Source organism: Lissotriton helveticus, chromosome 6 (assembly GCF_964261635.1).
Source record: "Lissotriton helveticus chromosome 6, aLisHel1.1, whole genome shotgun sequence".
Taxonomy (NCBI): domain Eukaryota; kingdom Metazoa; phylum Chordata; class Amphibia; order Caudata; family Salamandridae; genus Lissotriton; species Lissotriton helveticus.
In genome coordinates, this window is record NC_136067.1 from 1,081,515,099 (window position 1) to 1,081,541,248 (window position 26,150).

At 49.9% G+C, this 26,150-nt stretch overlaps 1 protein-coding gene across 2 annotated transcripts in view; it reads right to left on the reverse strand.

The window, feature by feature from the left end:
- PHF10 (PHD finger protein 10) overlaps window positions 1–26,150 on the reverse strand; it is an 821,853-nt gene that overhangs the window by 36,189 nt on the left and 759,514 nt on the right. For both annotated transcript variants that reach the window (XM_078648727.1, XM_078648728.1), the window contains one exon: window positions 17,498–17,686. In XM_078648727.1, coding sequence (XP_078504853.1) covers window positions 17,498–17,686 — 189 coding nt within the window. The remainder of the gene's footprint in view (window positions 1–17,497; window positions 17,687–26,150) is intronic.

Sequence of the window (26,150 nt, forward strand, 5' to 3'; positions counted from 1 at the left end):
GGCATGCAGAGGTGGTGGTGTTTCATAAGCCTGGTCGGCCCCCGGAGCAGCACGCCTCTTACTGCTCCATCTCTCTTCTTAATGTGGAGGCCAAAGTTTTGTCCAAAGCACTAGCTAACCGCCTCTTGCCCCACATTTCGGCTTTGGTCCACCCAGACCAAGCCGGGTTCATGCCTCAGAGGGCCACGCGACACAACATAAGGCGGGCACACGTAGCGCTGGCAGCGGACCGACAGACAGGGGAGCCGACTCCACTCCTACTGGCAGACATGGACAGGGCTTTTGATTCCCTGAGCTGGGTCTACCTGTTCTCCCTCCTACGTAGACTTAATTTTGACGCTCGCTTTTTGTCGTACATGATGCTCCTATATACCGATCTGACAGCGTCGGTACGTGTGGCAGGAGCGGTCTGGTCCAGCTTCCAGTTGTGGCACCAGACAGGGGTGCCCCCTGTCACCATTTTTATTCGCCCTAGCCATGGAGCCGTTGGCAGCCTGGGTGCGTATCGACGCACAGCTTAAGGGATTTGAGTGGGATCAAGGCCTGTCGGACAGGATTGTATTGTATGCGGATGATGTTCTCTTTTTTTCTAACTGCATTTGATAGGTCAGGGCCACGAATCCTGAGGATCATGCAAATATTCGGGGAAACGACCGGGCTGTACATGTACCCCCGTAAGTCCACGCTGTGGGTCTTGGGAGCTCGGGGGAGAGTGGATAAGTGGACGTCCGCAGTACAGGTGGCGGTGGGAGGTCTCAAATACCTGGGTGTATTCACATCGGATGTGCCAGCCATATCTTGGGAGCGTAACTTGGCACCGGTCTGGGAGCATGTTCGTACAGAAATTAAGACCTGGTCACGTATGCCCCTAACTATTTATGGCAGATCGGCAATCTTCAAGATGGTTGTGCTACCCCGCCTGCTATACCAGTTACAGAATCACCCGTACCCGATTGCGCCTAGATGGTTCCGGCTGGTGAATTCGATGCTGGGGCAGTTCCTTTGGTGTGGGTGGGGTGCGGTGTGTGTAGCGTTGCGTACGTGCTCTCTCTCCACCTACTGTGGAGGCCTGGTGACCTCAGATATTCTTTCGAATTACCAGGCCTCGCACCTGTTAGTCCTTAATGAGTGGTGGTATGGGGACAGGGGGGACCCGGCCTATGCATTGGAGCGACACTTGATGGGCCCTCACTCTCTCCACACAATCCTCTACTCAGCGAAGCTGTGTGGTACGCTACGCTACCACCGGTAACAAAGGTAGTATTTCAAATTTGGCGGCAGTCCATAAGACGAATGGGGTGGTGGAATACCCTAACTAGGGAAACTCCTCTGTGGGACAATGGACGCCTGCCTAACCTAGCGGCCTTGCAGGGCGTTCCGGGATGGGATGCCATAGGTATTTCCACCCTGGGGGATGTCATGCCGGATGGGTCCCTTAAGTCCTTCCGGGATCTACAGGTGGAATTTTGCATGCCCCAGTCCCAGTTCTATAGGTACCTCCAGCTCCACCATGCGCTTTCCCCCAGTCTGGAGGGCCTTGACTCTCTCCCCGAGTTTAGCCCGTTGGAGGCGAAGGTTTTCATGGGGGATCTGGAGACCAAGAAGAACTCGCGGATATAACAGTCCCTGGTCACTCACAGTGCTCCTACGCTTGAGAAGTTACAGGTGGCGTGGGAGGAGGATGTGGGTACACTGGAGGAAGAAGACTGGAGGGAGGCCCTGGCTGCCGCCCGGGGAGCGGCCATAGCGATGCGTCTCGCCTCATCCAATTTAAGTACCTCCACCGGGTTTATTTTACTAGGGTTCGACTGTGGCGGGCGGGGTTGATTGCCTCCCCGGAGTGCCTCCGGTGTGGTAGGGTGGAGGGCACATTCCTGCACATGGTTTGGCAATGTTCATCACTGGATCGATTCTGGGTGGACACGCACACCACAGTTCGCCCTGCTGCATGTGATGCAAGGGATCGGGGGCAAAGTTTATAAACGGCATCTTATGCAGCTGGGCCTCACATTGGTGAAACGTGATATAGCCAGGATGTGGAAGGATGCACGGGCCCCCTCGGTGGCCGCCTGGAAAAATGGCCTTGACATCTGCATGGGGTTGGAGCAGCCAATCTTGGTGGCCCGGGGATGTCCGCGTAATAAGCATTCCAAAATATGGAAGCGGTGGGCGGACTATAGGGGCTTGTGGCTGGATCCTCGTATCACAGCAGATGATCTTCCAGTGGAATGTGGGTAGGGACAGGGAGGTTGGGGTGTGTGTGTGCTAAGACTGGCTTTGTTTTCCTTCGGTTCTGGTTTTTCGTTTATTACTTTTTCTTTAGTCCTATATTATCAGCGTGTGTACTGGTCTCAGTGGTTGATGCGTAACTCGGGGGGGGGGGGGAGGGTGAAATTGGGGAGGGGGGTAAAAAGCCTAAAAGATACTAAATGTCAAATATTTTGGTTGCTTTGTCTTACAAAAAGGTCAGTTGCTGTCTTGCAAATGTATAAACTGATACTGCAGTGGCCTCTGTTGTACAGAGCCCTGCATCTTCTGTGCAATTTGACAATAACATTTGTTTTAAAACAAAAAAAAAAAAGAATTCTTCACATCAGAGCTGGGGATGCCAAGAACATACCTCGCAAGCTCTTCGAAATGGTCAAATACCAATCCAATAAACTGGCCAAAACCTCTAAAGAAACCCCTAAATCTCTAATAACTTGCAAGGAATTTTCCTCCTTCTTTCTGACAAAATTACTGCCCTAGGAAACAAACTTATATCTGCTACCTACTCCCAACCCTCTCCGGTATTGCCTCATCTCTCTGCTGCCTCACCAGACACCACCCAAAAACCATGCACACTGGTCCTTCTTCAAAGATTATGATGACCTCTCCGTCTTGAGAATTCTAGCCTCCTTAAACTCAAACAATCACTTTAATAACCCACTCCCCATTAACTGCTTAGCTGCCGCCTCTCAATCCATCATTCCTAGTTGGATGGCAATAATCAACGCCTCCCTCCGTCAGGGGTCGATACCTGACTCTCTAAAAGCCGTCAAGTCATCCCCATCTCAAAAAAACCCACGCTCAATCCTGCCTCCCCAGACAACTTTAGAACTATAGCCAACATCCCACTCCTGGCCAAAGTTCTGGAGAAATGTTTACAAGAGCAATTGAGCCAACACATCACCAACTTCCACCTACTTGACGACTTCCAATCTGGATTCAGGCCAGGGCACAGCACTGAAACCACCTTTCTCCACATCGTGGATGAGGCCCTCCAAGCCCTTGACCAAGGCAAAACATGTCTCCTAATCCTCTTAGATCTATCCTCGGCCTTAGATATGGTCAACCACGAAATACTCATTGAACGCCTCAAACTCAGGATGGGACTGGATGGCCTTGTTCTTGAATGGTTTAGGTCCTTCCTTCAGACCAGCTCTCAGAGATTCCTAATCAACGGTAAACTGTCTGCTCCCTCTCTGATCACGGTCGGAGTCCCCCAAGGATCAACCCTGTCCCCTACCCTCTTTAATCTTTACCTTGAACCGCTAGCAGAAGTACTTCGCATTGCCAATATCTCATACCACATGTATGCCGACGATACCCAGATCTACATCAGAATCTCTTCTCCCGAAGAGATCCTCTCCCTAAACGAGGCCTTGAAGTCGACTGTCTAATAGCTCACACCTAACCAGCTCAAACTTAAAGCACAAAATACAGAATTTCTTCTAATCTCCCCACCCAAAAACACCCCCCACATTCAGGAATGGACCAAAGCGATCACTGCCTTAAACTGTACTCCAACCAAGTTGACTCTGCCACATCCCTTGGAATAACCCTAGATTGCAGTTTAAATATGCGCGGCCACATCAACTCGATGGCCAAAACCGCCAGATTTCACCTGAGCTATCTAAGAAAGCTGAAATCCTTCCTCGACGCTCCCGACCTCAAAATGACAGTCAAGGCACTAGTCATCTCCAGACTCGAATATGGCTGCTCTACTCGCTCGGGCCTCCTCAAGATCTCCCTGGCCCGCTTAAAAGCCTGCCTTAATGCTGACGCAAGACTCCTAACAGGCTCAAAGAAATTTGACCACTTTTCAACATATGAAAGCTCCTAACTGGCTTCCTCTCGAGGCCAGAATCCAGCTTAAACTCTGTTGTATCACTCACATAGCTCTATACACTAATTTGCCTGCATTTTTCGCCCAGAAACTTGTGGTATCCGGAGGAACCAGAAACTTCCGGTCCGCCAGAGACCTCCTGCTCCAGCCTCTGCGCTTGCGAAAGAAAAAAATATACAATCTGCCTTTCTCAGGGGCTGCACCAAGAATATGGAACTCACTCCCGCCCGCCATCAGAAAAATTCTGTCGCTGGCACGCTTTAAAAAGGAGGCCAAAATCTTACTAATGGACAAATTCCTTGCCTAAGTCCTGCACTGCACTCACCTCAGCGACTTGTTCTATACCTTACTACTGCCATACCTTGGATTCACCGGTCTGTATCCACCCGACACCCCACCTTAGACTCTTGGACCTCTCGCTCTTGTAAAATGTATATATTTGTTTTCTTTTCACAAATGTTCCACCTCCTTACTAAGTCTTTTGTATACAAGTTTTAATCCTGTAAAGCACTCTGATACCCTAACGGGTCAAGTTTGCGCTCTATAAAACACAAAATAAAAATAAAATAAAATATTAGCAGCGCCAACATGTTAGGAAGTATCCCTGAATGAGGAAAGAACAAGTAATATCCAAATATTAGCAAAGCTAACTGGTGTACTGCCAGGGACACAGGACGGTTGTGATGCTCTTTACCAGACAACACATGGTCAGCCAAGAAACAATGTGCCCTGCCCAAGCGCATAAAAAGACGTCTTTGCTGAGTCCCACGCAGTCTAAACATAAAGTGATAGGCCCCCAAAAGTCACAATGTACACCAAACCAAAAGTTGGGAACTTCCGTTAAGGGAGTTAAGGTACACTCCTGGTGTCCGAATGATAAATAACAAGCACGGCAAACAAATTGGCCGCAAATATTTCATCAAGCCGCGCAAGAAGTACATAAAACATGAATACTTAACACAAGCAGAGGCAGGTCAACAAACAAATTACACAAAAGATAAACAAGCCGACACACGAAGTAAACAAGCACAAGCACTTAACACGAGCAGAGTCAGGCCAACAAAAAGAAGAAAAAAAAGAGTGGTCTCAAAGTATCCTATATAACCTGAAGAGTAAGAGCCCTTGTAACAGGGGCAGTCCTCATGGAAGGATACAAAAGTCCAAAAGGAGGGACTACTTAGCGTATTCATCAAACACAAGCCGCCATTTACAAAGGACAGTAAGAGGAACCAATGAAAAAGAGGGGTGGAGCTTGAAGTCCATATTGTAGATACAGCATGTCTCGAAGATACAGCATGTCTCGAAGAGACAGCGCGCATGTGCTGCCTAGGCAAGACCGAACAACAAGCATTTGCAATGCAATAGGTCTCATATTTGTCAGAGTTAGGCCTGTCAGAGTTGTAAATGACAATGTCTTTTATCTATGTGTTTTTGTTTGGAGTGTAGTGGATGCAAGAACAGAGACCCCTCTGGAATTATCTCTCGGACTACCACTGGGGCCAGAGAAGCACCTACCAGCTCTGTCTAGAGGACTACATTTGAGGAATTACCACTGAGGCTAGAGTAGCCGCTAGAAGCACTGCATTGAGGACTTAGAATGAGGAATTACCACTGGACCCAGAGAAGCAGCACAGTCTAGAGGACTTAGAATGAGGAATTATCAATGAGACTAGAGAAGCAGGTAGCAGCACTGTTTAGAGGACTTAGAATGAGGATTAACCATCAGGACCAGAGAAGCAGTTAGTAGGACTGTATAGAGGACTTAGAATGAAGGATTACTGAGGGGACCAAAGAAGCAGCTAGCAGCACTACCTAGAAGTCTTTGAATGAGGAATGGCAAAAGGGACTAGAGAAGTAGCTAGCAGCACTGTCTAAAGGATTTAGAATGAGGAATTACCACTATGACCAGAGACACAGCTGCAGCACTGCTTAGAGGACTCACAATGAGTAATTACTGACAGGACCAGAGTAGCAGCTGCAGCACCGCCTAGAGGACTTAGAATGAGGACTTACAGATTAGACCAGAGAAGCAGCTAGCAGCACTGTCTAGAGGACTTAGAATGAGGGATTACCAACAGGACCAGATAAGCAGCTAGCAGCACTGGCTAGAGGACTAAGAATGAGGAATTACCAATGGGACCAGAGAAGCAGCTCGTAGCACATATTATGGTAAAAAAAAAGATGCACAAGCTTTACGAAAACAAAGTTAATAATTGTATCCTTTTGCATGTATTAGATATAGTTCTCTCACAAAAGGATACGCTGTGTTTTGTACACATTATTTTTTTAATGACTGGGTTAAAAACAAGCAATAGCTAACATGCATTTTTTTACAAATTTGTGCCAAAGAAATTAAAAGTTTAAAAAACTAGTAAAAAAATTAAAGGAGCGATTTTCCCTATAGCGCGGATACTTCAGTGCACTACTTCTCACTTGTAATCTGGTAATGGTGCAGGAGAGCCAGTGGCTGAGTATGTGGAAGCAAATTTTGATTGACAACATCATAGACCAGTGAATGATTGTTTGAATAGGAATGCTATTGAATGCATGTGGGTGGCCAGATAGGTCAAACTTATTCTTTGTAGGGTAGACCTAAACCAGGATCTAACTTATGGAGAGTTCTAAAATCCTGACATTTTTCGAACATATGATGCTTATGAGAAGGACCTATCCTAAGAGAAGGTCCAGTTGGGATGAACACACAATTTCTCACACCTTTTCACATGTGCTTAAAGGGGCCAAATATTCGATGAATGTATGTGACCTTTACAAGCTAAACCCAACATTTCCCACAGAGGTCACACCCGTCCAACAAGGCACTTCAAAAGGTCTTTACAGTTACCCAAACATCACCAAAGTGCTTCACGACCTTAACAGAAGTGTGAAGTGCTATATAAATGCTGCAACACAACAATTTACTATCAAATAAATTAGCCTCCTGTAACATACTTGCCTAAAATAACATATTGTGGTCTTGTTGACAGACATTTGCAATCTGAAATGGATTTGCATTTATAATGACACATTGGCAAATCATTTGTTCGGACTGAGGTTTAAATATTGGTGAGAGTCTCACATTGTGCACATTGTGCTGCAAGAAGCCCTGGGGAGGCACTGGGCGACTCAGAGAGTCACATTTGAGTGCAGGGTCAGAGCTGCTTGAATGCAGTCTGAAGTGCTGCAGCAGAGCATGTCCAGAGAAAGAGGGACATGAGTGACCATGGGGAGCCAGGTGCAGACGGGCGGTAAAGGGTGTGGAGGGCCATAAGTGTCCCAGAGACTGAATAGGCAGGCAGAAGGAATCAAGAGTCACAGAGTAGGGAAAGAGAACACAGGGCAACAAAGCAGGAGTGGGTGTTTAAGAGCAGCAACTGGCTGAGCAGACACAGGCAGTGGCGAGCGAAAGGATGAGTATAGAAAGGGAAAGAATTAACAACCCACAGCGTGGCCTATTTCCATATAGCTATTGGCATGAGACACGGCAAGTGACTAGAGGCGGTAAGAAGACACGCTAGCAGAGGCCGCAAGTAACCATAGATAGCCTAGGCAAAGACAAAGGGGGATCATGGGAGCGGGAAGATAAGCCACCATACCACGCACCCCGAGACAGAGTCACGAGGTGCATAGGGGGGGCGTGTGGACACTAGAGTGCGCATGCAGAGAGGACAGACCGTGTAGTGTAGAACAGTCTTGTCACTGCTCACGCTCTACGGAGCAGGCACGGCCATTGCTTTCAGTAAAATCCATGCTGGTACCACTGCACGGTACCAGCATGGAGCTTCCTAGGGACTTACTGCGCTGCTACCACAAACAAGCATATAACAATAGGTCTCGCCTTTGGGGCCTTATAAGTGTTTAGGCAGAGCTATTGACTTTGCCAATGTGTTTAAGCTGTGCTATAGAGAAGTGTGGCTGTTGTGCAGCATGCTGAAAAGTTTTAATAAAAAAGTGCCAGAAGCATTTTTGTTACCTTATATATGACCAAGAAGGCATTATGTCCAACAGAACGACCATATTAAAAAATGTACGTACAATAAAAAAATTCCTCATTTTCCTTTTGTTCTTGCAATGCTGGCAACTTGTTTTTGCCTATTCCAATGGTTGATTTTTAAAGTGTTTTTTGAGGGGGCATAAACAATTGGAGGTTGAAGGTTGTGAACTAGTACGTGTATTATAACAATAGCAGCGCCCAGACGCTAGGGGAGAATCAACAGATGGCAGATTCCGAGAGCAGGCTGAGGTGGTGTTGAGTGATGTTGAGGTGGTAGTGGTGGTGGTGACTGGTGCTGAGACGACGCTGATGTGATGCTGAAAGATACCTTGATCTTACTGAGTGATGATGATGTGATGGTGTACTATTGCAAAGGCGATGCTGAGTGATGATGTTGTGGTGGCGCTGAGTGATATTGTTGTGGCCCTGAGTGATGCTGTGGTGGTGCTGAGTGATGCTGTGGTTGTGCTGAGTGATACTGTGTGTGCCGTGAGTGATGCTGTGGTGGCGCTGAGTGATGCTGTGGTGGCGCTGAGTGATGCTGTGGTGGCGCTGAGTGGTGGCGCTGAGTGATGCTGTGGTGGCGCTGGGTGATGCTGTGGTGGCGCTGAGTGATGCTGTGGTGGCGCTGAGTGATGCTGTGGTGGCGCTGAGTGATGCTGTGGTGGCGCTGAGTGATGCTGTGGTGGCGCTGAGTGATGCTGTGGTGGCGCTGAGTGATGCTGTGGTGGCGCTGAGTGATGCTGTGGCGGCGCTGAGTGATGCTGTGGCGGCGCTGAGTGATGCTGTGGCGGCGCTGAGTGATGCTGTGGTAGCGTTGTGTGATGCTGTGCTGGCCCTGTGTGATGCTGTGCTGGCCCTGTGTGATGCTGTGCTGGCCCTGTGTGATGCTGTGCTGGCCCGGTGTGATGCTGTGCTGGCCCGGTGTGATGCTGTGCTGGCCCGGTGTGATGCTGTGCTGGCCCGGTGTGATGCTGTGCTGGCCCTGTGTGATGCTGTGCTGGCCCTGTGTGATGCTGTGCTGGCCCTGTGTGATGCTGTGCTGGCCCTGAGTGATGCTGTGCTGGCCCTGAGTGATGCTGTGCTGGCCCTGAGTGATGCTGTGCTGGCCCTGAGTGATGCTGTGCTGGCCCTGAGTGATGCTGTGCTGGCCCTGAGTGATGCTGTGCTGGCCCTGAGTGATGCTGTGCTGGCCCTGAGTGATGCTGTGCTGGCCCTGAGTGATGCTGTGCTGGCCCTGAGTGATGCTGTGCTGGCCCTGAGTGATGCTGTGCTGGCCCTGAGTGATGCTGTGCTGGCCCTGAGTGATGCTGTGCTGGCCCTGAGTGATGCTGTGCTGGCCCTGAGTGATGCTGTGCTGGCCCTGAGTGATGCTGTGCTGGCCCTGAGTGATGCTGTGCTGGCGCTGAGTGATGCTGTGCTGGCGCTGAGTGATGCTGTGCTGGCGCTGACTGATGCTGTGCTGGCGCTGACTGATGCTGTGCTGGCGCTGACTGATGCTGTGCTGGCGCTGACTGATGCTGTGCTGGCGCTGACTGATGCTGTGCTGGCGCTGACTGATGCTGTGCTGGCGCTGACTGATGCTGTGGTAGTGCTGAGTGATGCTGTGGTGGTGCTGAGTGATGCTGTGGTGGTGCTGAGTGATGCTGTGGTGGTGCTGAGTGATGCTGTGGTGATGCTGAGTGATGCTGTGGTGGTGCTGAGTGATGCTGTGGTGGCGCTGAGTGGTATTGTTGTGGCCCTGAGTAATGCTGTGGTAGTGCTGAGTGATGCTGTGGATGGGGTTGAGTGATGCGGTGGTGTCGCTGAGTGATGCGATGGTGTCGCTGAGTGATGCGGTGGTGTTGCTAAGTGATGTTGTGGTGATGCTGAGTGATGCTGTGGTGGCGCTGAGTGACGCTGTGGTAGCGCTGAGTGACGCTGTGGTAGCGCTGAGTGACGCTGTGGTAGCGCTGAGTGACGCTGTGGTAGCGCTGAGTGACGCTGTGGTGGTGCTGAGTGACGCTGTGGTGGTGCTGAGTGACGCTGTGGTGGTGCTGAGTGACACTGTGGTGGCGCCTAGGGATGCTGTGGTGGCGCTGAGTGATGCTGTGGTGGCGCTGAGTGATGCTGTGGTGGCGCTGAGTGATGCTGTGGTGGCGCTGAGTGATGCTGTGGTGGCGCTGAGTGATGCTGTGGTGGCGCTGAGTGATGCTGTGGTGGCGCTGAGTGATGCTGTGGTGGCGCTGAGTGATGCTGTGGTGGCGCTGAGTGATGCTGTGGTGGCGCTGAGTGATGCTGTGGTGGTGCTGAGTGATGCTGTGGTGGTGCTGAGTGATGCTATGGTAGCGCTGAGTGATGCTATGGTAGCGCTGAGTGATGCTATGGTAGCGCTGAGTGATGCTATGGTAGCGCTGAGTGATGCTGTGGTAGCGCTGAGTGATGCTGTGGTAACACTGTGATGCTGTGGTGGCACTGAGTGATGCTGTGGTGGCACTGAGTGATGCTGTGGTGGCGTTGAGTGATGCAGCAGTGGCGCTGAGTGATGCTGTGGCGCTGAGTGATGCTGTGGTGGCGCTGAGTGATGGTGTGGTAGCGCTGAGTGATGCTGTTGTGGCGCTTAGTGATGCTGCTGTTGCGTTGAGTGATGCTGTGGTGGTGCAGAGTGATGCTGTGGTGGTGCTGAGTGATGCTGCTGTGACAGTGTCTTTGCTAGTTACAGTGTGTAGAAGAGGGGTAGAGGGGTAGAAGAGGGATAGCATAGGGGTAGAGGGGTAGAGCAGGGGTAGAAGAGGGGTAGCAGGCGTAGAAGAGGGATAGAGGGGTATAAGAGGGGTAGAGGAGTGGTAGAGGGGTAGTAGAGGGGCTGTAGAGGGGTAGAAGAGGGGTAGAGGGGTAGAAGGGGGTAGAAGAGTAATGGAGTAGAGGGGTAGTAGAGGGGTAGAAGGGTAGTAGGGGGTAGAAGAGTAACGGGGTAGAGTGGTAGTAGTGGGGTAGACAGGTAGAAGAGGGGTAGAAGGGTAGAAATGGGGTGGTAGAAGATGGGTGGTAGAAGATGGGTGGTAGAAGAGGGGTAGAAGAGGGGTAGAAGAGGGGTAGAAGGGTAGTAGAGGGATAGAAGAGGGGTAGAAGAGTAGAGGGGTAGTAGAGGGGTAGTAGAGTAGAGGGGTAGTCGAGTGGTAGAAGAGGGGGAGAGGGGTAGAGGAGGGATAGAGGGGTAGAAGAGGGGTAGAGGGGTAGAAGAGGGGTAGGGGATGTAGAGGGGCAGTAGAGGGGTAGCAGAGGGGTAGTAGAGGGGTAGAGGTGTAGAGGGGTAGAAGAGGGGTAGAGGGGTGGTAGATGGGGTAGAAGAGGGGTAGAGAGGTGGGGAAGATGGGTAGAGGGGTAGAAGGACAGATTGGTAGAAGAGGGGTGGAAGAGGGGTAGAGGGGTAGGAGCGAGGTAGAGGGATAGAGGGGTAGAAGAGGTAGATTAGAGGTAGAGGGGTAGAAGAGAGGTAGATGGGTAGTAGAAGGGTAGAGGGGTAGTCGAAGGGTAGAGGGGTAGTAGAAGGGTAGTAGAAGGGTAGTAGAGGGGTAGAGGGGAGGTAGAGGGGTAGTAGGGTAGTAGAGGGGTAGAGGGGTTGGAGAGGGATAGAGGGGTAGTAGAAGGGTAGTAGGGGTAGTAGAAGGGTAGTAGGGGTAGTAGAGGGGTAGAAGGGGTAGAAGGGGGTAGTAGAGGGGTGGTAGAGGGGTAGTAGAGGGGTGGTAGAGGGATAGTAGAAGGGTAGAGGGGTAGTAGAAGGGTAGAGTGGTAGTACATAGGTAGAAGGGTAGTAGAAGGGTAGAAGAGGGGTAGCAGGGTAGATGAGGGGTAGAATGGTAGAAGAGAAGTAGAGGGGTAGAAGAGAAGTAGAGGGGAAGTAGAGGGGTAATGGGGTAGTAGAGGAGTAGTGGGTAGTAGAGGGGTAGTAGAGTAGAGGGGTAGTAGAGGGGTAGAGGGGTACTAGAGGGGTAGAAGAGGGTAGAGGGGTAGAAGAGGGGTAGAGGGGTAGACGAGGGGAAGGCTGGACTGAGATGTGACTGGATCAGGCAGCAGAGCATTTGTCATAGTCCATGATGTGCGAGGTGAGAGGCGCCTCTAACTAATAGTAGCTAATCAGCCCTGCTGTGTGGTACTGTTGGATGAAGGCGCTACGCAAAATTTGGTAACATAACATTAAAAGCCATGCTTTCTCTTACTGGTCCTTGGCCACTCAGTGAGACATCCCTGTTCTGGGCCATCACTTGAAATGGTCAAGTACTTGTTATCTGCAGTTCCTTAATTTGAAAGGGACGGTATCGCCGCTTCTCACCCGGAATGCAGTACCTTTAATGGTCAAGTACCAACACTTCGCAGTGACAGACAGGTACTCTGAGAGGCAGTACCTGCATTTCTGTAAATGTGTTGGGCAAATACGCAGTGTGCTCGCTTGTGAGAAGGAGCCTCTTGTTAAACGCGGATTCGTAATGGAGCGCACTGAAGACCGCGTTAACCGCTTCTGTTGCCCTAGACTATAGCTTCTGCAAGGCATCCACTTCGCTATGTGACTGGCCAGAATAGTGACATTGGAGGCATGCCAATAGTAACCATGGATCTGGCAAACGCCACATTTTTCAGAATACACCGCAGATGTTTTTGGCCACAACCTGTGCGAAATATGCATCCTGAGAGGTTATTATTGAAGTCAAATAAAAGCGGTGAAATCGTTGACAGGATGAAAACACCTCCTGCTGCCCATGCTTGGCACTGTGTACAGTAAGCAACAATCTCGCAAAATATGTTTGTACTTGGAACTGTATAACGGGTGCGTCATGCTCTTGAACGCAGAGGCTGGGCAAGTATAGATTTTTTGCTTCTCTTTCTGCGCAAGTTTAGACATCTGCGTAACTGGGAGTGTTGCATGCAGATAAGATAATACAGTGGTGCAGTTAATCCAAGGTGGCTCATCCTACCACTTTCTCCAATTTCATTGCATTAATTTTTCAATAGCAATGAAGTCAATTTAGCTCACTGCGATGGAAGCGATCATTTGAACCCCGGCTGGCGACACATTATTCCTCGACTCCAGAAACCAAGAAAGGCCCACAAGACTGCTGCTGCTAGAAGCTGGCCTGTGTGACCACAGATGGGCAGACTCTTTCTATTCTCCTATTTATGTTTGGTGTGCTGGAACTGACAATGGGTCCCTTGTGCGTCTCTGCAGACACTGGGAGGATTTATTCCAGCAGCTTTAAGTATTTTAATAAGGAAATAAAACAGCAGCATGCGTAAGAACAAAGAGTTCCTCAAGACAGTTCATAACTACCAGCGCGCGCCTCGCTCCTCACTTACTGAAAACCGTAACTTGAAGCAACGGTTCACAACATCTCTTTCCTTCTCTCATGTAGTTGCTTCCCTGTGAAATGGATCCAAAAAAGAACCAGCGTGCGACTCACGCTGAAAGTAAAAAAAAACAAGCGCGGCGAGCGATGCGCTTAATGAGCATGACGAGGAAAGCCATATGGCGCCTCTGCTCGTAAACGCGCGCCCGCCCACATGCATGCAAGCTGTAGGCCGGCCATGGTAGCATTTTTTAAACCCCTTACTAAAAGTCTCGCCAGACCAGCGCATGCACTGGGTCAGGCAATACCTAAAAATGTATGTTTGGCATTCAGTCCGGACACCAGATATCTCAAGGACAGAACCAGGTGCTCGGTATTCTTTTACAAGATTATTTAAATGCCATGATCAACATGACTGTGTACCTGAGGCGCAACTAGAGTGAAATTTCGAGGGGAGGTGGGCTATTTCTTCCAGCAATAGCAGAGTGAAGCTGCAGGGGCTCTAAGAAGGGGTGAAAGAACAAGAAAGCCTCGTTAACAAGTAAATGGTCTTTTAAAGACCTGTGAAGTACTCCGGTGCAGCTGTGTGTATGCCCGGGAAGCTGTCTCAGCCGGCCTGGCACGACGGCAGTGGGGAGAGGGAGGGAGGTGGCTGAAGCACTTTGAGCCCTATGGGCATTGTGCGTCTGCTGTATACACATTTAAAAAATATATATATTATCATCGCACTGTGTTTAATAACCACTGGCATTCAATACATTGAAGCACTGCTAGCACTGACTAGTGAAATCACTAATAATGAAAATTAGAAATAAAAGAAGGAAAGAAAAAGGGGAGTATATCCTCTTGAGTGAATAAGTGTACACTTATTGGCACTTTGGAGGTCCAGAGGAGGCATTAGCACTTTGCAGCACACCGTCAATTTACAGGCGGCCCTGACTACAGTCCCCATCATCTTTTGCACTGGGGGAGCGGCAACGCAAGTAGTCTGCGCCAGGTGGCGCATAAAAGTGGCTGCAGGCTCCCGCGTGGTGGGAGCCCGTGCTAATCCTTGGCAGCAGTAGAACATTGGCACTTTGGAGGTCCGGAGGAGGCACCAGCACTCTGCAGCACACCAACACTTAAGAGGCGGCCGGACTACAGTCCCATCATCTCTTGCGCTGGGGGAGCGCCAACGCAAGTAGTACTCGCCAGGTGGCGCATAAAAGCGGCTGCGGTCTCCCGTGGGGCGGGAGCCCGTTCCAATCCTTGGCAGCAGTAGCACATTGGCACTTTAGAGGTCCGGAGGAGGCACCAGCACTTTGCAGCACGCCGTCACTTTACCGGTGGCCCTGACTACAGTCCCCATCATCCATTGCGCCGGGGGAGCGTCAAGGCGAGTAGTCTGCGCTAAGTGGCGCAGAAAAGCGGCTGTGCCTAATCCTTTGCAGCAGTAGCACATGGGCACTTTGGAGGTCCGGAGGAAGCACCAGCATTTTGCAGCATGCCTTCACTGTACCGGCGGCCCTGACTACAGACGCCATCATCCCTTGCGCCGGGAGAGCGCCAACGCGAGTAGTCTGTGCCAGGTGGCGCATAAAAGCGGCTGCGGGCTCCCACAGCGGGCGTGTACGGGCCAAGTGCGGGCCTGTCTGTGCCCATCCGGGTCCGTACGAGGCCAGGCAGGGCCACCCCCCTAAGAACTTGGTTACGGGGACACAATTAACATTACGGTAAATCCTGCTTAACATTATATTGTACTAAAATCCCCCTAGTCAATCTGGGCTTCCCCCCCTCAAAAGAGGACCCCCACAGTAGAACTCAGTAATTCTGCTAACATAGAAAGAGGAGCACTAGGCTCTAAGAAGCCTGGCGGAAATAAGGAAGTGGAGAGAGATATTAACCCACAAGACTACCGTGACAAATCTTCCAATATATCCTGAACTATAAATTTGCCCTCAGAAGCGACCCTGTACATGTTCGTCCTGGCCAACGTACCTCCTCTGCCACATAATGCTTTTGAACATTGGTCGACCTTAAAGAATAAATCCTTACATGTCTTAAGTTTAAGGACTGGCATTAGTAACACCCTTTTCTCAGAATTCAAAATGCTACAGGGAATAGGGTGGGTGGGCACCTCAGTAAAAATTATGCAAGGAGACTGTGTTTTAACTTTTAGCTCGCCAGCTTTGGTGTATACAATCCAGGAGAGGGGAGGTAATGGGTTTGTGAATCCCAATGACATTAACATACTACCTCTTGGATTTATCTACCAACCGCCCAAACATTATACACCACGATGGCATACGTCTGTAGGTGAAAACTTCATGGGTGGCAGGGGATCTAGATATTTGGTACCAGTGAGCAATCGCTTTAACGTTTTGAGTCCACTGGAAGAGATTGATTGACTGGCCTCAGGGAACCTTGTTCAACCCAAGCCCGTATCTGGTCGGTATGAAGGTAAGGGTAACCGTGGACTGGCTCAGGCAGGAAAGGTTGATCCCCCTCCCACTCCCACCGGCAAAAGTTACAATGATGAGGACAACAGATTTGAAATCAGTAGTTTTAACAGATCCCAAGGGTTGTATAAATAATTTCCATTTACATAGTAACACATCTGAGGAACCACCCGGGATAATAACCCCTACCAACTTCTTAGATGGTGGTAAATCATCTCTCTGCAACATCGTTTCATGCAATATTGTGGGTATTTCTTCCAAGTTAAGTAACAAATTGTGGTGGGTCTTTACTCTTCAATTCGAGGTCTTATGTTTTCAATAAACATGGTCTAAGGATGCATCCCATATGAACGGTTACAGGACGTATCACACCCCAGCGGTAGGTGGTCTAAGTGGAAGGGCTACGGGTGGGCTGTGTACGTATATATCATGCAGTTTGAAAGTAGAGAAAATAACGATGTTTGCTAACAATCCTATTACCAAATGGTTATATTGGATTTAGATGCAAAACACTGTATAGTCCTGACCAACTTTTAAAATAACATCCCCTCTGACAAAGTACGAAACGTAGTAGAAAATATGATTAAATTGCGCTCCCTTCAGCTGAGGCCATTTGGGAGTTACGCAGGTGAATTTGCTACCCACCCTTTCCTACGGTCAACATGCTTCCTCAGGGGCATTCACTTCAATCCTGGATGAGTCTCAGTGTGATGCCTTTAGGAAGCTGTTCCACCTTGCAAAATATACTTGTTGCTCGCTACTTCGCTTGAAGTTTGGCCTGCTTGGGCAAGATTTTGAAAGTAAGGCCACCTTGCTCAAGAATTACTACGCCATAGAACAAGCCAAAACAGATACCTTAAGGGTTCTTCAAGTGCTTTTCACCAACCCATGGTCTCTATATATTAGAAAGGCGGCTCTTAATTTATATGTTAATTTGGATACAAGGATGGCCCTCACTGTTCTTATTTCAGAATAAAAGCAATTTGAGGACACATGCCGTATATTGCGCAAGGAAAGTCAACATTCCATAACCTATGCCGCCTAATACAAAAATCTACGGAGAATGCGTAAATTCAACAGTATATATTTTTTTATAAACAAACTTTACTGAATTTTAGGCCAAAGGTGTTGGCCATGTGGGAGCAAGCAAATATGGCATGCACGTTATGGAATAACAAGACATAACACACCCTGACCTGAAGAAATAATTTGTTTTTGCTACATCTTTTCAATCTTTGTCCCATTCCTCCTTTCGCCGACTGATCCCAAACCCTTCTGACTTCTATGAACCCCAATATCCTTCTCAAATTTTCACTTCCTTACTACTTTCCCTTTCAAATCCATCCATCCCAACCATCCTATCCCTACTCTAAACTCTATTTTCACATGAGAATTTCAAGAACACAAACCTAACACAACTAATGGAAAAAAAAAACTTTTACTAATCTACTAAATATTAACATCTAATATGGGGTTCCAGGGAGGCGTGTTACTTGCAGAAAAGTGCTTCTACACCTCTTTAGGGTAGTAAGTGCTATATAAATACCATTTACAATTACAATAACAAGCCATTGGACCAGCAGCCAAACGTCACTTTTGAATGCTAGTGAGAAAGGTTTAAAAGTAGAGAAGCCTGTACCTGAGGGAATAGCACCAAGGCCCACGCAGAAAGTGTGATAACCACGGTCACACTTGTCGCAGAACATCATCTCTTCTTCATGATGAGGGTGGCCACATATGATGCACGTTTTACATTCCATACATTGCCAAGGATACTTTTTAATAACAGACACAAGTTCTGAAGACATATCCAAACACGAAGGATGCCCTGCAAAACAATTAAAACAAAATACCAAGACTTGATTTGGGGTTGAATTATTACAGGTTACTATAACTCTTTATTATACAGGTTCAAATCCTTACCTCTTTTTTTTTATTTCTGAGTTAACAACTTACATCATCATCTTGGATATCTCTATCACAGGGGTATCAGTAACAAAATGCAAACCATGCAATGGACATTGCCAAATACATTGGAATCCACACTGATAAATGATAATTCCCACTCATCACAAAAGGTCGAAACAAAACACATTTTTCAACTAATGGTAATTATTAAAGTTGATATTGAAGCTAAAGATGCAGACGGTACTGGATATATGTATATATGAAGGAGTTTGGTTATTATTTTGAAGTGTTAGAAACAGAAAGGGGTACTCATGGATTAGTGTTAAGTTATGAGTTCAGTCAGTGATAGGGAGATGCCAATCTGATTAAATTAGTTGCATCACACTTGACTACTGAATTCAGTTTAGGCGAACAAGGATGTTCAGTTTACCGGTTCTTTCTGAAACCAATGTATTTAGGCTCTGACCTCAGGCTTGGATTCAGAGTATTCCATAACCTAGGTCCCTGGACTTGAGGGATGTTCCCACCATATTTCAACCATCTGAATACTCTCCGTGGTATCAGGTGAGCAGCAGATGGCCATATGGCCCTGTAAGGGTCATAATAGGGCCCCTGTTTCTGTGGGTCCCTGAACACGTTCTCCAGTAACTTTCTATACACTGCAAAAATCTCTGACTTTAATTCTTTCCAACACCAGAAGCCCGTAGATTTCTATCAGTGGAGATCTGATCTATGCAATACTCAGTAGGTTCAAGCATATTCTCATAACTTTGTGACCTATTAATGTAGAGATGGCTTACAAAATACGACAAGCTAGTAGAAGAATACCACCTTATTCATGTTCTTTATGACAGTCCTTGCTTGTGAGGGAATCTGGAAGCTAATGTGTCAAGGAGCTAATAGCAGTTAGTCTTAGGAAGGGAAGAAAGATCAAGGAAAGATTCAGATGACTACCCATTAAAGAGTAAAAAGCCAGGTTTACAAGGCCTTGCGAACTGAAGCGTGAGACTTAAGACTGGAGACAGAATAAGGAAGAGAGTTCCACAGCTTGGATGCAACCACCGAAAAGGCTCTACCTCCCCAACTCGATTGTCTATGCTTAGGAACTATTAGAAGATTTCTGCCCAAGGATCGCAGAGGTCTAGAGGGAATGTAACGTTGAAAGAAATTCCTGAGTTCTTCAGGACCAATGTTGTGCAGGGCTTTGTGAACCATACAAAGAACCTTAAAGGTAATTTGTTTGTTTATGGATAGCCAGTGAAGTTTCCGAATCCCCTCAGAAACTTATTGATGTTTGGGGATATCAAGAATTAATCTGGCTGCAGCGTTCAGAACCAGCTGCAGTTTAGCAAGTACAGTGTTATTAATATCCAGGTAGAGAGCATTACAGTAATATAACCTGGATATAATAAGTGCCATTTGTTTTCGTGCAGGAAGTGGAATAAAAGGAAACACATTCCTAAGGTATTTGATTATCCAAAAACAGGTTGAGACTGTCCTGTTTATTTATTTATTTATTTTATTTATACCTGCAGGTCGTACGATGGGTTTCCATCGATCAATACTCTATGATTTGTAACGGAGTCTGTTGGAGTAGGTAAGGTCCCCAGCCTATCGGGCCACCACAGACTGGCCCACACAGATGGCTGACCACCAAAGATCAAGATCTTCTTGTGCAGCATAAGAGATCACCAGATATACACACTCACTTACCAGGAGTGCTCCACAGGGACCTGCCCTTAGTCCTATGCTTTTTAATTTCAAATTTGTTTTATTGGTTTTGAGAGCGAAAATAGGCAACACAAAACAGTAGGTTTGCAGCAGGCATATATAGCGAGCGAGACAGACAGGCACGTCTTCTCTAAAGGTCTTCAAGTAAGCAAGAAAAATATGCCGACACAGATATGCAATGCCGATGCTGTGGTTAAGGTGCCATGCAATAAAGTCAACTGACCAGAACAAGAAGAAGAACCAAACCCCCCTCCCCCTTCCCAACATCCCCTCCCTCCCCCCCCTGACCAGTATGCCGTTTGTCTGGAACCTCTGTTATGACATGTTCAGAGCTGTATGTTTCAGGGCATTTGAGTTTATGGAGGATTTTGTGGTGGTCCTGTGAGCCGTAGAATGCGAAGATATTTTGGGCATGTGATTTCGTGAAATTCTTTGGACATGAGAGACAAAAGCGGCTGCCAAACCTTCTGAAATGAGTCTGCTGTGTGTGTAAGCGTGGCGTGAATACGTTTCATGCCCAACGTGAACCATAGTTTATGCAGCCATCCAGTGTGAGTGGGTGTGGTGGTTGATCCCCAGAGTGATAGGATATGTTGTGACGCTGCTTGCATGGCAATGCCCATCTGTTTACCGCGAGGGGACCTCAGAGGAAATGTAAGCGCGTTGGGTAGACCCAAGATTGTGTATGCAGGGAAGCGTGGAATTTCAGTTTCAAAGGTGGAATCGATATCATCTAGAACCGCCTTCCAGTATCCCTGAAGTGCGCGGCAGTCCCACAGGAGATGGGTCAAAGTACCCCTTTCACCGCAGCCCCTCCAACACAGCGCACTTCGAAGTGGATTGCTTTGATTGAGTCTGACCGGGGTAAGGTGCCAGTATATGGCCAATTTCACCGCCGCTTCTCTGGCACTAGTATTATGAGTGGTGTGTGCAGCTCTGTAGTATACAAACCCCCATTCCTTGGGCAACAATGTCCTGCCGAGTTCCGTTTCCCAGCGTTTCTGTCCCCCCGTCTTACCTGGGTCAGCTGCGGGTGACAGCAGCTTATACAGGTCTGAGATAAGGTGCCGATCTGAATCTTTCGTTACCAGCCACTTCTCGAATGGTGTCATTCGCCGACTAACCAGAGGAGCGCATTCCGGGCTCAAAAGCCAGTGGCGGAGTTGGAAGTACTGGAACATGTGAGGCTTGGTCACTCCATAGCCTTGTACGATATCGGTGAGGGGGAGAAAGACCTCTAAGTCAAAGAAATGGCCGGCAGAACGGCAATCCGTACCACGCCATTGTGGAAAGGCACGGGGGTCAGCACCCGGTGGGAATTACGGATTATCTAGGATCGGGGTGAGTGGGGAGGGGAAAGTAGTTAGGCCTCTCCTGACTGCCACCCTGTCCCAAGTCCTCATAATGGTGCGCGTGATCGGGGATCGGAGAAGATATCGTGGTCTGTGTTGGCGAGCAAGGAATGGGACCTTCCATAGTGACGTCCGGGCCATTGCCCTATCCTGAAATAGCCATCTCTTCTCGGACTCTGGCCTATACCATTCCACCAAGTAGTGGAGTTGTGAGGCTTGAAAATATTGCAAGAGGTTGGGGATTCCGAGACCACCTTCGTCCCCACACCTCTGTGCGCCACTTGTTTATGCAGCCGCGCGCGTTTCTTTTCCCAAATGAACTGATGGAAAGCGGTTTGCAGATCGGCAAGTGCGCCAGGCGGCGGCAGGGCCGGGAGAGTCCGGAAGACATACAAAATCTCAGGTAGGGCTGACATCTTCACCGCCGCTATGCGGCCCAGCAAGGAGAGCGGTTGTTTCGACCAACGTGCGAGATCAGCTCGAATCTGAGAGGCGAGCGTTTTATAGTTAAGGGACAGTGTCGAGTCCGTAGAGGAGGTGAGAGTAATTCCCAGGTATGGGAGCTGTGCGGACGTTTGTAAACCGCAGCCAAAGTCAGGCGCCAGAGTGCGAAGGTGGGCATTGCTACCCAGAGGCAAAATGAAGGATTTCACCCGGTTGATTTTGAAGCCAGACACCGCCCCAAAGCTCTCCAGTTCCTCCAGGAAAGCAGGTATAGAGTGGGATGGTCGGTCGAGAGCAGCGATGATGTCGTCGGCACAAAGCCCCACCACGTGAGGTTCATTGCCGAAGGTGATACCGCAGATGCGAGGGTTGTCTCGGATTTTCTGCGCAAGAGGCTCCACGTATAAGGCGAATAGGAGGGGTGAAAGAGGGCACCCCTGACGTGTGCCTCGCTGTATCACGAAGGGGTCCGATTTAAGGCCTCCTAGCCGGACCCGAGCTTGAGGGTGGTAGTAGCAGCTTGCGATCCAGGCTTGAAAGCGATCGCCTAACTGGTAACGCTGTAGGACCTTCTGCAAGTAAGTCCAGTCGACTCTGTCAAACGCTTTCTCTGCATTGATAGCCAACAGCGCCGAGTCTGAGTTTTGGAAGTTAGTCTTATCCACGAGATGCAGTAGCCTTTTAGTATTATCGCTGCATTGGCGGTTCGGGACGAAGCCCCATTGATCCGGTTCAAGGATTCCTGGTAGGCAAGGGCCCAGACGGGCCGCTAGTACCCCTGTGAACAGTTTCAAATCTAAATTAAGTAGCGAGATGGGGCGGAACGCGGAGCAATGTGTTGGGCTTTTGCCCGGCTTAGGCAGCACTACTATCTCTGCTGCAAGCATATCCGGGGGTATGGAGCTCGGGCCCTCGAACGAGTTAAATAATCTCATGAGTACCGGTGCTAGTATCTGGCCAAAGAGTTTATAAAAGCCCGATGAAAAGCCATCAGGTCCCGGCGATTTAAGCGGGCGCAGGCGGGAGATAGCGGCCAGGACCTCGTCCAGGCGGATAGGAGCATCTAAGGCCTCTGCGTTCGGTTGAGACAGCGGTGTGACACTGCAAATATGCGTCGATGTCGGTAGGCAATACCTTATCCTCGCTGTATAGGGAAGCGTAAAACGCGCGAAAGGCGTCTGCAACCTGTGTCTCTTCGGTAAGGGCCTCTCTGGAGTCGTCCAGGAGGGTGGTGATTTTCGAGCATTGAGTCTTGGCTTTTAGGGCACTGGCTAGAAGGCGCCCGGTGCGGTTGCCTCCTACATAATATGTATGGCGGAGTCGGAGGGCGGCGAATTCCGCTCTGTCAGTGTCAAGGCTGGCCAGTTGGGCCCTAGCGGCCTTCAGCCGTCGCCAGATTCGCGGAGCACAGGTGCGGCTGTGAACCCTTTCTAATTCAGCTACCTGTGCCGTGAGGTAATCTCTCTTTTCTTTGCGGATTTTGGCGTCTGCAGCTGCAATTGCGATCAATTCCCCCCTGACTACAGCTTTCAGGGCTCCCCAGAGGGCTGATACCGAAGTTGCGGAGTTATCGTTAGTTGCGAGGTAATCCGAGATGCATGTATGGATTTGTTTAGTAACGGCCGGTCTCTGCAATAGGGTCTCATTAGGCCGCCACGAACCCGGGGTGCGTGAGGTTTGGGGCATGTTGAGCGTCAGTTCTACCGCGTCGTGGTCAGAGAGGGCCGCTGGGACAATGGAAACATCAGTGATGCGGGTGAGTAATTCTGAGGAACCTAAGAAGTGATCTAAACGCGCGTATGTGCGGTGCACATGTGAGTAGAAGGTGAAGTGCGCTCTGATGGGGTGTACCGCCCTCCAGAAATCCAGCAGACCCCTCTCCTGCAGCCACGACCCGCCCGCATCAGATAGCGCTCCCGTCTCCCCATAACGGTGCCCAGATCTGTCTTTGTCCGTGTCCATGACTAAGTTGAGGTCCCCCCCAATGAGCAGCTGAGAGTTAGGTGGCTGTAATGCTTCCGAGAGTGCGTTTTTTAAAAATGGTTCCTGGCCTGTGTTTGGACCGTAGATGGAGCCGATCGTCAGTGTTCCATTCCCTATGCTAGGCTAGGAGGCGTCCTTTAATTTCTCGCACCTTGACCCCCACCCGGCCCCGGAAACGCCGGGAAACGAGAATGGCCACCCCTGCTTTTTTAGTTGGAAGTGAAGAAAAAAATTGCTGAGGGAAGGCCCGGGAGCGCATCCTGTGCCAGTCTTTAGGTAAGAGGTGAGTCTCCTGCAATAAGCAGACGTCTGCCCCTGAATGCTCCAGGTATGAAATGACAGCCCTTCTTTTTATCGGATTGTTGAGGCCTTTTACATTGAGAGACACCACCTTAAGTGTATCAGTCATCATGGAGTAACACGAGTTTGACAAAGCGTGGCAACACAACCCGTTGTCGCGTATAGCAAGCAATGGTCAGCACATGAGATCTGTTGATGTCCCTCGGCATACTGGTCCCCTCCCTCACTCCCACCTTGTCCCCCACGCGATACTGCTCCCCACCCCGGTCCCTAACAACTCCCCAGTCAATCCCCTGTCCCTCCTCCCACCTACCCAGAACTGCCCCTGCCCCATCCGCCCAACAACACCCCCCTCCCTCTTCCACCCTAACCCCAACCTGTGGTTCCCAAACAAAGGTCATAGTCCCAGGCCTATCCAGAGTCAGTTCAGGCCTGTAGGTTTAGAAGGTAAAGGAGACTGTGGCAGTGGCGACTCATGTGGCCCCCCGCCCCCCCCCACTTTGAAATATTGCATTAAGTATGGTCCCCTGGCTGGAACAGGTTCAGGATTTCATAGCGGTGTCCTTAACTACTGCTTCGATGGCTGCGGTGTGTTCTTTGGTGATCGTCCCCAGGTCCGGGCGGAGGCGAGTTGTAGGTGTGCGGCGTCTCCGTACCTGTTGCCAACCGTCTCTAGAGGGTTGCGTCCAGTTAGCTTGGGAGGACCCCGGGGAAGGGTTCCCCTCTGATGCGTCGTCTGGCAGCTCAAGGCCCAGTAGGGCACGGGTATCCTGAAGCGACCGGAGCTGACGCAGGGTTCCCTCCCATTTGAAGATCAGGCGGAACGGGTGGCCCCAGGAATAGGGCACCCCTTTTTCCCTCAGAAACGTGGTGACTGCTTTGAAATCCTTGCACTTCTGAAGCGTTATAGCTGAGAGGTCCTGGAAAAGTTCAACAGGGCAGTCTCGGAAGCGAAGGGGTTGTGCTCTACGTGCTTCCCTTAGTATTCTTTCTTTCAAGGGAAAGTCCGGGAGGAACGCTAAGATGTCCGGAGGGGGGGCCGGAGCACGGTGGGGCAATCCCACTCGGTGCGCCCGGTCGATGCGGATGGGAAAGTCAGCAGGTTCCTTGAGGATCTCACGGAATAGGTCCTCGAGATACACCGTGACGCTATTCCCCTCCGTTTTCGATGGTACCCCTCTAATCCGTATGTTGTTCCGCCAAGAGCGGTTTTCGAGGTCCTCCGTGTGAGCTTGGAGGTCCACCTGCTGTTCCCAAAGGCGGAGGACTTCCTGTTGAAGGTGCTCCAGATCGTCACAGCGTGCGTGGTTAGAATCTTCCACCGCCACCACCCTTTCCCCCAATCCATCTAGGTCCCGGCGCAGTTCCCTCTGTTCACTCACCAGTTCCTGCTTTAAAGTCTGGAAGTCATCACGCAGCGTTTTGAATAGGGTTTCCAGAAACGACTTCGTGATAGGGGCTTCATCAGTGTACTTGTTTTGAGTAGCCGCCGATGTTGATGGTGACGTAGGCGTTTGGGATTTCTCGCCTTTTGTGGATGTCTTCATGAGTAGTTCATTAATCGGTCGAACCCCCCTGCGAGTAGCATTGGACATTGTGCCGTGGTCGGTCCGTCTAGGTGGTGCAGTCCAATTTACACTTCCGTTCGCCGTCAGGGAGGTCTATCAGCTGGCGCTCCTGACACCCCCTCGGTCCCGCGGCCGCAAGTGTTCCTAATGATGCCCTGCTAGGTCGCCAGGTTAGTGCAGTTGACGGGCGTAGTGTCCCCAGCTCTTGTCGAGATAGCTGCGGTTTTGTGCCCCGCGTTGTTGATAGGGCCCAGTGTCGTTGGTCAAGGTGGTATCGGGTCGCATTCGCGGGCGTTCCGCAGCTCACCTTTGCTATCAGCAGATGAGGCGTATGACATCAAATACGGGCCTCAAGACCTTGACCCATGGGGGTCGCTTAGATTTCAACAGTCTCTAGTCCACCCTGGCAATGTGCCTCGAAGGCTCGATTCGTACCCCCCGAGCACCAGGTAGCAGCGCAAGCCGGGGTGAGGCACCACCGCCGGGGCCAGCTACGGGACTCTGTGGTATGTTCTTTTGGCGCTTCCTGGGTCCTTTCACTGCCCGTCCAGTCCCCTCAAGCAGTCCCCAGTGGGTGTGGAGGGGGGGTCCAGCAATGAACAGGTGTCTACTCCCCTCCCGCCGGGGGCACGATCACCAGGCCGCCGAGCTCCCCCACTCCTCACCTCAGAGTATGTAGTCGCTGTGCAGCAATCTTTCTGCGTTTTCAGGTGGTCTTTAGGCCTCTCGTAGTGGGCCCCACTTGGCCGGGTTGGGGTCCTGTCACTTCAGCCCGGGCCGGCCCCCAGATGCCCCAGGCAGTGACGTGAACGTGGGTCCTCCTTTTCTAGGCCTCCGCCTCACCTGTGGCCGCGTCTTATAGGCCCAAGCCGGGGCCTCGAGTTGGCGCTACGATGTGGGGCGCCGCGCAATTTCAGGAGTTCTTACTAAATTAGGGCCAATGCGAGTCCAGTCGTGCTCGACTAGCCGAAGCGCGCAGCTCCAGCGCCTGTTCACAAAGCTCCCT